This window comes from Parus major, chromosome 27, assembly GCF_001522545.3.
Source record: "Parus major isolate Abel chromosome 27, Parus_major1.1, whole genome shotgun sequence".
Taxonomy (NCBI): Eukaryota; Metazoa; Chordata; class Aves; order Passeriformes; family Paridae; genus Parus; species Parus major.
This window is the reverse complement of record NC_031796.1, coordinates 3496889-3506827: the sequence shown is the minus strand read 5'-3', so window position 1 is coordinate 3506827 and position 9939 is coordinate 3496889. Positions and strand designations below refer to the sequence as shown.

The 9939-nt window shown below is 63.0% G+C and overlaps 3 protein-coding genes across 9 annotated transcripts in view; 2 read left to right on the top strand and 1 right to left on the bottom strand.

Moving 5' to 3' along the window:
- SMARCD2 (SWI/SNF related, matrix associated, actin dependent regulator of chromatin, subfamily d, member 2) overlaps positions 1-1665 on the top strand; it is a 7622-nt gene extending 5957 nt beyond the window's left edge. Inside the window, exons 9-12 of the mRNA XM_015651354.3 lie at positions 311-446; positions 537-659; positions 974-1075; positions 1176-1665. Of these exons, the coding sequence (XP_015506840.1) occupies positions 311-446; positions 537-659; positions 974-1075; positions 1176-1229 (415 nt within the window). The 3' untranslated portion in view covers positions 1230-1665. The remainder of the gene's footprint in view (positions 1-310; positions 447-536; positions 660-973; positions 1076-1175) is intronic.
- Positions 1666-2341: 676 nt separating this feature from the next.
- Positions 2342-5687, bottom strand: PSMC5 (proteasome 26S subunit, ATPase 5). The gene is made up of 12 exons (XM_015651353.3): positions 5567-5687; positions 5050-5121; positions 4584-4653; positions 4295-4392; positions 4005-4061; positions 3704-3934; positions 3498-3624; positions 3238-3428; positions 3044-3142; positions 2836-2946; positions 2673-2759; positions 2342-2453 (listed from the first exon to the last, which is right to left on the bottom strand). Exons 1-12 carry the CDS (start codon positions 5660-5662, stop codon positions 2400-2402), a joined length of 1293 nt encoding a protein of 430 aa, XP_015506839.1. The 5' UTR covers positions 5663-5687; the 3' UTR covers positions 2342-2399.
- Positions 5688-5723: 36 nt separating this feature from the next.
- FTSJ3 (FtsJ RNA 2'-O-methyltransferase 3) overlaps positions 5724-9939 on the top strand; it is an 8682-nt gene continuing 4466 nt past the window's right edge. Inside the window, exons 1-13 of one of the 7 annotated variants that reach the window (XM_015651347.2) lie at positions 5724-5936; positions 6437-6562; positions 6642-6747; positions 6895-6941; positions 7075-7154; positions 7268-7367; positions 7600-7794; positions 8116-8231; positions 8764-8868; positions 8945-9045; positions 9146-9226; positions 9309-9458; positions 9706-9841. In XM_015651347.2, coding sequence (XP_015506833.1) covers positions 6496-6562; positions 6642-6747; positions 6895-6941; positions 7075-7154; positions 7268-7367; positions 7600-7794; positions 8116-8231; positions 8764-8868; positions 8945-9045; positions 9146-9226; positions 9309-9458; positions 9706-9841 — 1284 coding nt within the window. In that variant the 5' untranslated portion in view covers positions 5724-5936; positions 6437-6495. Of the gene's footprint in view, positions 6078-6098; positions 6120-6436; positions 6563-6641; positions 6748-6894; positions 6942-7074; positions 7155-7267; positions 7368-7599; positions 7795-8115; positions 8232-8763; positions 8869-8944; positions 9046-9145; positions 9227-9308; positions 9459-9705; positions 9842-9939 lie in introns of those variants that run through there. The other 6 variants (XM_015651346.2, XM_015651345.2, XM_015651344.2 and 3 more) reach the window with 6 other exon arrangements.

The following is a 9939-nucleotide window of genomic DNA, read 5'->3' as shown; positions in this document are numbered from 1 at the left end:
TCCAGGACTGGCAGACTCAGTGGGGTGGGTTTTGGGTCAGGTGCTGTCCCCAAGGGCTGGGAGTGCCCCATGGGTGGAGAGGGAGCCAAGCAATGTCCCCAGGGCAGGGGGGCTCCATGGGATGGGCTGTGCCTCCAGGGGGGGCTCCATGGGATGGGGGTTTGAGGTCTCCACCCTGAAGGACCAGCACAAGTCACCTGGGAGGGGAAGAACCACTGAATTTGAGGTTTCTTGGGGCATGGATGTTGCTGTCAGGGTCCACCCACCCCCGAGTCAGGTGGGGGCTCAGCACCAACCCCAATTCCCCCAGTGTGGACCCCAATGACCAGAAGAAGACGGCCTGCTACGACATCGACGTGGAGGTGGACGATCCCCTCAAAGCCCAGATGAGCAATTTCCTGGCTTCCACCACCAACCAGCAGGAAATTGCCTCCCTGGATGCCAAGGTGGGTGGGGACACAGGGGCCAGCCCTGCAGGCAGGGACAGCTGTATCCTGTGGGGGGACACAGCTCTCTGACCCCTGGCACCTCCCCAGATCCACGAGACCATCGAGTCCATCAACCAGCTGAAGACACAGAGGGATTTCATGCTGAGCTTCAGCAACAACCCCCAGGATTTCATACAGGAATGGATCAAATCCCAGAGGAGGGACCTCAAGGTAAAGAGGAACAATTGCTGCTGAGGTTTAGGTTGGATATTGGGGGAAAATTTCTTCATGGAAGGGGTTGTCCAGCACTGGCACAGCTGCCTGGGGCAGTGGTGGAGTCCCCCATCCTTGGAGGACTGGGTGTGGCCCTTGGGGACATGGGTCAGTGGTGAACATGGTGTTGGGGTAAGGGCTTTTCCAACCTTAACAATTCCATGATTCTGGAGCCCTGGGGCTGGGAGGGGTCTGGGTCCATCCTGGAGCTCAGGGAGGGGTTTTGATCCCTCGTGGAGCTCACTCCCGGTGCCCCATCCCGTTTGGGTCAGATCATCACGGATGTGATCGGGAACCCCGAGGAGGAGCGGCGGGCCGAGTTCTACCAACAGCCCTGGGCGCAGGAGGCCGTGGGCAGGCACATCTTTGCCAAGGTGAGCTCGGGGGTGGGGACGGGCTTGGGATGGCAGTGACAGGTCCCTGGGAGCCCGGGCAGTGTCCCCTGTCCCTCCGTGACCGCCGCGGTGTCCCCAGGTCCAGCAGCGCCGGCAGGAACTGGAACAAGTGCTCGGGATCCGCCTCACTTAAGGCGGGCGGGGCCCGGGGCCGCTCCCGCCCCGCTGCCCGAGCCGGACGGTACCGACTGGAAGCCACAGCACTTGCACAAACCCGATGTGCCTGGAGGGATGGGAGCCCCCCCCGGGGCTCCCCGGGCCGAGCACAGCGGGGTCCCCGCTCCCCCCAGGCCCCCGCAGCGCCTCCTCCGCTTCGCATCGCGCCCTCCCCGCGCAGCCCCCGCGGCTCTCCCGCTCCCAGCGCCCCTCCGGGAGCCGGGGAGCGCTGCCCGGGCCCGGGGAGGAGCTGCCAGCTCCACCCCGAGCCCAGCCCGCCCCGCCCTGCCCCTCTTCAACCAAAGTTCGTCATTCCAAACGCCAGCTCCCCCCGGCCCCCGACGTTTTGCACTATTTTTGTGAACAGGTTTTATATAAAAAGAAAAACCACGAGAAAAAAAAAAAAAAAAAAAGGCAGCGTTTTGTACAGTGGGTTTGTATTTGATTAATTAATTAATATATTGATTGAGCTCCTTTTCCTGCAAAAAAAAAAAAAAAAAAAGGCAGCGTTTTGTACAGTGGGTTTGTATTTGATTAATTAATTAATATATTGATTGAGCTCCTTTTCCTGCACTGGGCTCTGCAGGGGCTCAGGGAGGCTCCCAGGGCTGCTCTGGGGATACAGACCTAAGGGGTGGGGCTCAGTTTGTGACAATCAGTTTATTCCTTCCCCTCTTCCCGCTGTTTTACATAATTCCATAATTAACCACTTGTCTTGACGAGGTTTGGGGGCAGAGGGGGTCGCTCTGCCCCAGGGGCCTGTGGCCAGTGGGGGCATGGGGGCACCAAGAACTGGAGATACTGGGGAGGAGGGAGGGGACCAGGGGGACAGTGCCACCACTGCCACCCCCACTGAAGTGCCTTTGCCCCCCTGCAGGCTCCCGAGGTGGGGGGGTGTTTACAGAATCCCAGGGTTGGGCTCAGGGGTGCCTGCCTCTTCTGTAATCAGTTTTTGTCTATTTTGGATCTTTTCTAATAAAAGCAGTTAGCAGCAGCTCTGTGGGGTGTGTGCTGTGTCCTGCAGCTCGGGGGGTGTGCACTGTCCTGCAGCCCCCACCCCGTCCCCAAATCAGTGCCCAACTCTGCCCAGGCCTGGCCACAGCAGCTCTTTATTGACAGCACACAGGGAGCAGCTCCGGCCTCACCGTTACTTCCACAGCTTCTTGATGGACATGTTCTTCTCACTGTCCTTCTGCATCACCTGGGGGAGGGGACAGGGTTGGGTCCAACATTCAGCACCCAAACTGGCTGTTCATTTCCCCAGGAGCAAAGGGAGGGCTCAGCAGCCGCTCTGTGCCCCAGCAGCCTCTCCCACGTCACTCACACGGTGACAACCCCCTTGTTTGTGCTCCTGGCCACCAGCACCAGAACACTTTGTGCCCCTGTCACCCCCCACTGTCACCTCTCCCCTGGCACCCACCTTGGCCACGGCCATCTCAAAGTCCTCCTGCGTGACGTGCACCCTCCTCTCCCTCAGCGCGTACATCCCAGCCTCTGTGCACACACCCTGAGGGGACAGGACAGGAGCCTCAGCCAGTGCCCCTGTGCCAGGCCCACATCTGTCCCCAGAGTCCCCAGCTCACCTTCACCTCAGCCCCCGAGGCCCCTGGCATCAGCTCCGCGATTTTCCGCAGGTTGATGCCCCGGGTCAGATTCATCTTCCGGGAGTGGATCTTGAGGATGTCCAGGCGGGCCTGGAGCAGGGGCACAGGGAGGGTTGGAGCCCAGGAATGGCTCCCAGGGAGAGGGTGGGGACAGCAGGGACAGGACAGCTGGGGGTGGCTCTGCTACCTCCTCGTTGGGAGGGGGGAACTCGATTTTCCTGTCGATGCGGCCGGGGCGCAGCAGGGCCGAGTCCAGGATGTCGATCCTGTTGGTGGCCATGATCACCTGCAGTGGGGACAGCTGTGACTGCCTGGGCCCTGGGGGGCTGGCAGGACCCCAGGCAGGGCTGGCAGGACCCCAGGCAGGGCTGGCTTCTCTACCTTGATGTTCTTGGTGGCCTCGAAGCCGTCGAGCTGGTTGAGGAGCTCGAGCATCGTGCGCTGCACCTCGCTGTCCCCGCCTGAGCCGCCCTCCAGGGGGGGGGAGCCGATGGAGTCGATCTCGTCCATGAAGATGATGGAGGGCGCGTGTTCCCGGGCCATCACAAACAGCTCCCGCACCATGCGGGCCCCTGGGGGACACGGGGCTCAGCCTGGCCCCGGGCCCAGCCAGCCCCGAGCTGCCCCAGAGCCCCCGGTACCTTCCCCGATGAACTTCTGCACGAGCTCGGAGCCGGACACGCGGATGAAGGTGCAGTCGGTGTGATGGGCCACGGCCCTGGCCAGCAGCGTCTTCCCCGTGCCGGGGGGGCCGTAGAGCAGCACCCCCTGGAAAGGCCACAGGGCACCTCAGAGCCCGCCTGGGGACACGGGGACAGCCCAGGGACCCCCACAGAGAAGCACTTGCCTTGGGCTGGGCGATGCCCAGCGCCTCAAAGAGCTCCGGGTGCTTCACGGGCAGCTCGATGACCTCCTTGATCTCCTTGATCTGCTTGTCCAGGCCCCCGATCATCTCGTAGGTGGAGTCCGGGACCTTCTCCACCATCATCAGGGACACGAGCGGGTCCACCTTGTTGGGCAGGATCTTGTGCAGGGTGTAGCTGTCGTTGCGCAGGGCCACGCGGCAGTTGGGGGTCACCTGAGGGGACAGTGCGGGGGCTGGGTGTCCCTGCCAGCCCTGGGGACCCCCGCAGCCCCCGGGCACTCACATCATTGATGTCGATGTTCTTGTCCACATCCACCACAAACTTCCCCTCTGGGTGCACCTGGAAAGGAGCAAATCCCCCCTGGAGTTGTTTTCCTGGGAATTCCCTGCTGAGGGAACATCCACGTGGCCCGTGAGGCGCAGGAGCTCCAACCCCACCACTGGGACACCCCCAGGCCCAGCACAGCCATCCCAGAGCTCCCACCCCACATCCCTGAGCTGTCCCATCCCCTGTGGGGACACAGAGCGATGCCCCAGCCCGGCCCTGTCACCTTGGGCAGCTCAGCCTCGTACCTTGACCAGCACCTTCTTCTTGTCCATGGCTCTCACCACCTCTCCCACGTAGGATCCCTGCTCCTGCAGCAGCTGCAGCTCCTCCCGCAGCAGCCGCACTGGGACAAGGACAGGGACAGCTCAGCACCAGGGCCTGGAGCCCCCCAGACCCAGCCCAGAGCCCCCCAAACCCAGCCCAGAGCCCCAAAGCCCAGCCCAGACCCCCCCAAAGCCCAGCTCAGAGCCCCCCAAAGCCCAGCCCAGAGCCCCCATCCCAAGCCCCAGATGAGCAGGAGGCTCCAGGCCCCACCCTTGGCGTTGAGCTCGTTCCTCTGCGCCTGCAGCCGCCGCAGGTTCTGGCTCTTCTCGTTCACGATGAGCTGAAGGGGAAAGGCTTTATTAAGCAGCCCTGGGCTCACCCACACGCAGCACCACGGCTTTTAGCATGGAACCATGGAATGCTTTCCATCGGAAAAGATTTTAAAGCTCATCTCATTCTACCCCTGCCATGGCAGGGACCCCTCCCCCTGTCCCAGGCTGGCCTTGGGCACTGCCAGGATCCAGGGGCAGCCGCAGCCGCTCCGTGCCAGGGCCTGCCCACCCTGCCAGGGATCAATTCCTTCCCGATATCCCACCTAGCTCTGTCCTCTGGCAGCTGGCACAGGGACGTGTCCCCAGAGCCCACGGGGAGGTCCTGCCCGGGACAGGGGTAGGAACAGGGCCGCCCGGTGGCGGGGGAAGCGCAGTGACACTGTCCCGGTGTCCCCTGTGCTCACCTGCAGCTCCTCGATCTTGGACAGGTAATACTGCCGGAGCCCCGAGCCGCCCTTCCCATCGTCCATCTCCATCTGGAACAACACAGCTCAGCGGCCTCCGACACCCCCCGCACCCCGCCGAGCTCGGGGCTGCCCCGCGGGGCCCCAATTCCCCCTCAGCACCGCGGGCCCGGCCCTGGCTCCGCTCCTCCCTCCTCCCATCCCCGTTCCCAGCTCCCGCTGCCGGGTCCCGAGGGTCCCTTTCCCTCCCCCTCACTCCCTTCCCGATCCCCGAGCCGAGTCCTGGGTGTCCCGTGTTCCCAGCGGTGCCCACAGCATCCCTAGCCCCCGTTCCCTGCGAGCCCCCGCTCCCGTCCCGCCTCAGGCCCCGCCGCCCTCCCGAGACCCGCCGAGTCACGGCGCTGCGAGGCCCCGAGCAGCCTCGGCCTCAGCAGAGCCCTGGGGCAGCACGGAGCGCCCCGAGTCCCTGCCCGAGCCCCGCCGGTTCATCCCCAGCCCGGTCCCGGCCCCTCCGCACCTGCTCCGGCCCGTCCAGCGCCATCTTCTCCGCCGGCATCGGGCCCAAACAAAGATGGCGGCCCCAGCTTCCGCTGCGCTCCCGGTGTGATTGCATCACTTCCTCTTCCCCCCTGGCGGGCGCGGTGCGCATGCGCAACATTGGGTCACTCGTGTCGGGACTGCGCCGCCATCTTGGAGCGGTCAAAGGTGACTTGTCGGTGTTGTAGGGCACCGGCGGGGAAGGACGGACAGTGATCGGGCCCGCGATTGTTTCCCGCACCTCCCAGGGGACTCGTTATCCTCGCCCTTCTTCCGCCCGCAGGCTGCGGAGGGCGAGCTGCGCCACTCCTAAAATGGCGAACAGAGCAGGAGGAAGCGGAAGCTGAATGGTCCGCGTGGGGCACGCCGGGAAGGCGGTGCGGGCACGCGGCGGCACCGGGAGCGGGACCGGGAGCAGGGTCAGGGTCAGGGTCTGGATCGGGATCTCGATCGGGACCGGGAGCGGGATCGGGAGCAGGAGCAGGGTCAGGGTCTGGATCGGGGTCTGGATCGGGAGCGGGACCGGGAGCAGGGTCAGGGTCTGGATCGGGATCGTGTCGGTGTCCCGGGGGAGACGGCTCGGGCTGGGGAAAGGGGTGTCAGGGCCGGGGGATGTCATGCCCGGGTGCTCGGAGGCTGCAGGGGAGAACAGCGGGGCCGGGCGCGGCTCGGGACAGCGGCGGGTGCGGGTGGGGACAGTGTCGGGAGCTGGGAGGGGGCACTGAGAGGGCACCGAGGGGCTGAGGGGGTAACGAGGGAGAGCTGGAGAGACACGGGGGGCACTGGAGGGGACACCGAGAGGACACGGCGGGAGGCCGGGGCCGCCCCTCACTCGTGTTCTTCCCCGCAGGCCGGAGCCTTTGGCTGACAGCACATCCCAGCCCCCCCGAGGGGCCCAGCGCCGCCACCATGGGCAAGAAAAGCAAACTGGGCAAGAGCCGGCGGGACAAGTTCTACCACCTGGCCAAGGAGACGGGTGAGGGCCCTGCCCGGCGCTGGGGACGGGGCTGCGGTCCCCGTCTGTCCCCCCGGTCACCACCCCCTGCTCCCCCCAGGCTTCCGCTCCCGCTCCTCCTTCAAGCTGCTCCAGCTCAATCGCAAGTTCCAGTTCCTGCAGAAGGCGCGGGCGCTGCTGGACCTGTGTGCGGCCCCCGGCGGCTGGTGAGTGGGGACAGGCCACCACAGCTGGCCTGGGGGTGTCCTGGCTCTTCCCTGCTGTGTCCTCCATCCCAGAGCCTGCAGCACGACCCCAGGCTGAGAGCTCTCCTGGGGTCCTGCTCCAGCTTTGCTCCTCTCTGTTCCTCCCAGGCTTCAGGTGGCTTCCAAATTCATGCCGGTGTCCAGCCTGATCATTGGTGAGTGGAGCTGGGGTCAGTCCCTGGGTGGGACAGACAAACAGATCCTGGGAGGAGGAGGGGGTGGCTGGGGAAGCTGCTTGGGATGGGCTGGAGCCTCTTTTGAGGGGATTTGGTGTTTTTCTTCAACCAGGGGTGGATCTGGTGCCCATCAAGCCCATTCCCAACGTGGTGACGCTGCAGGAGGACATCACCACTGAGAAGTGTCGCCAGGTACTGTCCCAGGTGTCACCTGGGGCTCCACAGGTCCCCTGTGGTGGCAGGGGGATCACAGGGGATGGGGTGGGGTCCCTGCTGAGGGACAGATGGGTGTCACTGTCCCACAGGCCCTGCGCAAGGAGCTGCAGACGTGGAAGGTGGACGTGGTGCTGAACGATGGAGCGCCCAACGTGGGAGCCAGCTGGGTGCACGACGCCTACTCCCAGGGTGGGGACACAGGGGACAGCGACATCTCTCTGCTCTTACAGAGTTCAGGGTGGTTTGGCCTGTGAGAGACCTTAAAGTCCAGTGCCAGCCCCTGCCATGGCAGGGACACCTTCCACTGTCCCAGCCTGGCCTTGGGGATGGGACAGCCACAGCTTCTTTGAGAAACCAATTCCAGCCCCTTCCCACCCTCCCAGGGAAGGCTCATTCCCTCTCTCCCTCTTCTCTCCTGCAGCCAACCTGACCCTCATGGCCCTGAAGCTGGCCTGTGAGTTCCTGTGCAAAGGTGGCTGGTTCATCACCAAGGTTTTCCGTTCCCGGGATTACCAGCCCCTCCTGTGGATCTTCCAGCAGTTCTTCCAGAAGGTCCAAGCCACCAAACCCCAGGCCTCCCGCAACGAGTCTGCAGAGATCTTTGTAGTGTGCCAGGGTGAGCACCTGGGGGGACCTGGAGCAGCTGGGATGGGGCTGGGAAAACCTGCTGGTGGCTCTGATCCCTCCATCCCAGCAGGAATGGTTCTGATTCCTCCATCCCAGGAGAAAAGGTTTTGATTCCTTCTTCCTGGGAGGAATAATTCTGTGTCTCTGATTCCTCCATCCCAGGAGGAATGGTTTTGGTGGTTTTGGTTCTTCCTGAGGTGGTAGAATGGCTCTGAGCCCTCTCCCACAGAGAAGTAGCTCTGATTCTGGCTGGTTCTGATTCCTCCATCCCAGAGGAATGTCTGTCACGGCTCTCATTTCTCCATCCCAGGTTATCAGGCTCCAGACAAAATCGACAGCAAGTTTTTTGACCCCAAATACGCCTTCAAGGATGTGGAGGTTCCCACCAAGTCTGTCAGTGAGCTGGTCAGCAAAAAGAAGCCCAAGGTATGAGCAAGGCCAGACACTGATGGGACTGGGCCTGGAGAGGTTGTATTGATTAAAATTGTTCAGGGAAATGGAAGATTCTGGGATGGGAAGTGTTGGAAGAGCCAGTTTGGAGAAGGTTTGGAGCCCTAAAGTGGCTGCAGCGCTGCAGTGGGATAGTGAGGCTGGGGCTGGGTCAGTTAGACCCCACAGGGGTTGGACACGGGGTTTGTGTCTCTCTGAGGTGGCTCTAGGACAGTAAATCTGTGTCAGGTGGCCCCTGCTCAGCACAGAGCTGACACAAACCTGTCATTGTCAGCTCTTGTGTCTTGTGTCATTGTCAGCTCTTGTGTCTGAGGTGGGGCTGGGAGCTGCTGCTGGGCTGGGGCTGGTGACTTGTCCTAGCTCAGGCTGAGTTGGAAACAATTTTTAAAGTTCTCAAGTAAAGCCCACAGACACATTTAGGTGGCCACTGCAGCGGGACACCCTTCAGGGCTGGTGGGGTCTGCCTGTTTCCCCCTGCCCTGGCTGCCACAGCCCCTTGTCCCCCCAGGCCGAAGGTTACGCTGAGGGTGACACCACCCTGTACCATCGCTTCACCCTCATGGACTTCCTCAAGGCTCCCAACCCCGTGGACTTCCTCTCCAAGGCCAACGAGGTGTGTGCCTGCAAGGACTCCCTGTCCCTGTCCCGTGGAGGGGAGGCTGGGATTTAAATCCTTTTCCCTGTGCCAGATCACACTGGGGGATGGGGAGCTGGAGAATCACAGCTCCACCACGGAGGAGCTGCGCCAGTGCTGCAGGGACATCCGAGTGCTGGGCCGCAAGGAGCTCAGGTGCTGGGGGACACTGGGACAGCCCCAGCTGGGCCTGGGGGACAGCCACACCCCCCAGCTGGGCCTGCTGGCTGTCCCTGACAGCTGCCACCCCACCCAGGGCCCTGCTGAACTGGAGGACAAAGCTGCGGCGGTTCCTGGCCAAGAAGCTGAAGGAGCAGGCGAAGGAGTTGGATATCAAGTAGGACTGGGGAGCAGGGCTGTCCCCGGGCTGAGATGGGCTGCCCTCAGCACAGCTCCTCTGAGCTCCTTCCTTTTGGCAGCCTGAGCTCTGGAGAGGAGGAGGACGGCAAGGAGGAGGAAAAGATGGAGAAGATGGAGGCAAAAGCTGCAGCTGCTGAGGCAAAGGAACAAGAGGAGGTGGAGATGGCCTTGGCAGAGATGAAGGCTGAGGAGCTGGCGGAGCTGAAGAGGTAGAAAGAGGAGGAGAGATGGGGCTGCAGCCATGGAGACAGAGAGTGGCAGTGTCAGCCTGTTCTGCTGGGGGGGATTTGTGGGTTTGGGGTCCTTGGGCTCCTCTAAGCAGCTGAAGCAGCAGTTCCAGGCTGTCCCAGCACTGGGAGCCCCTTATGGAGTTGGCAGCGCTGTGGCAGGGGCTGAGCCTCTGGGGTGTTTGTGTGGGATGGGGACAGTGTGGCCACACTCCTTTGCCTCCCCCAGGAAGAAGAAGAAGATCCTGAAGGAGCAGCGGAAGCAGCGGGAGCGTGTGGAGCTGAAGATGGACCTTCCTGGAGTGTCCATCGCTGACGATGGTGACACCAGCATGTTCTCCCTGCGCAGCATCCACAGGACCCCGGTGCGTGGGGGAGCTCCTGGGGGCTGGGACAGGGCCCTGTCACTGGTGTCACTGGTGTCACTGGTGTCACTCCTGTCACTGGTGTCACTCCTGTCACT

Coding starts and splice junctions, on each gene's coding strand:
- PSMC5 (XM_015651353.3), bottom strand. CDS start 5,662: ATGCAATCACACCGGGAGCGCAGCGGAAGCTGGGGCCGCCATCTTTGT. Junction 4,654..5,049: donor CCAAGATCGAGGAGCTGCAG/GTGAGCACAGGG, acceptor TTTCCCCTTCAG/CTCATCGTGAACGAGAAGAG. Junction 3,143..3,237: donor AGGCCACCAAGAACATCAAG/GTAGAGAAGCCA, acceptor TCCCCACTGCAG/GTGATCATGGCCACCAACAG.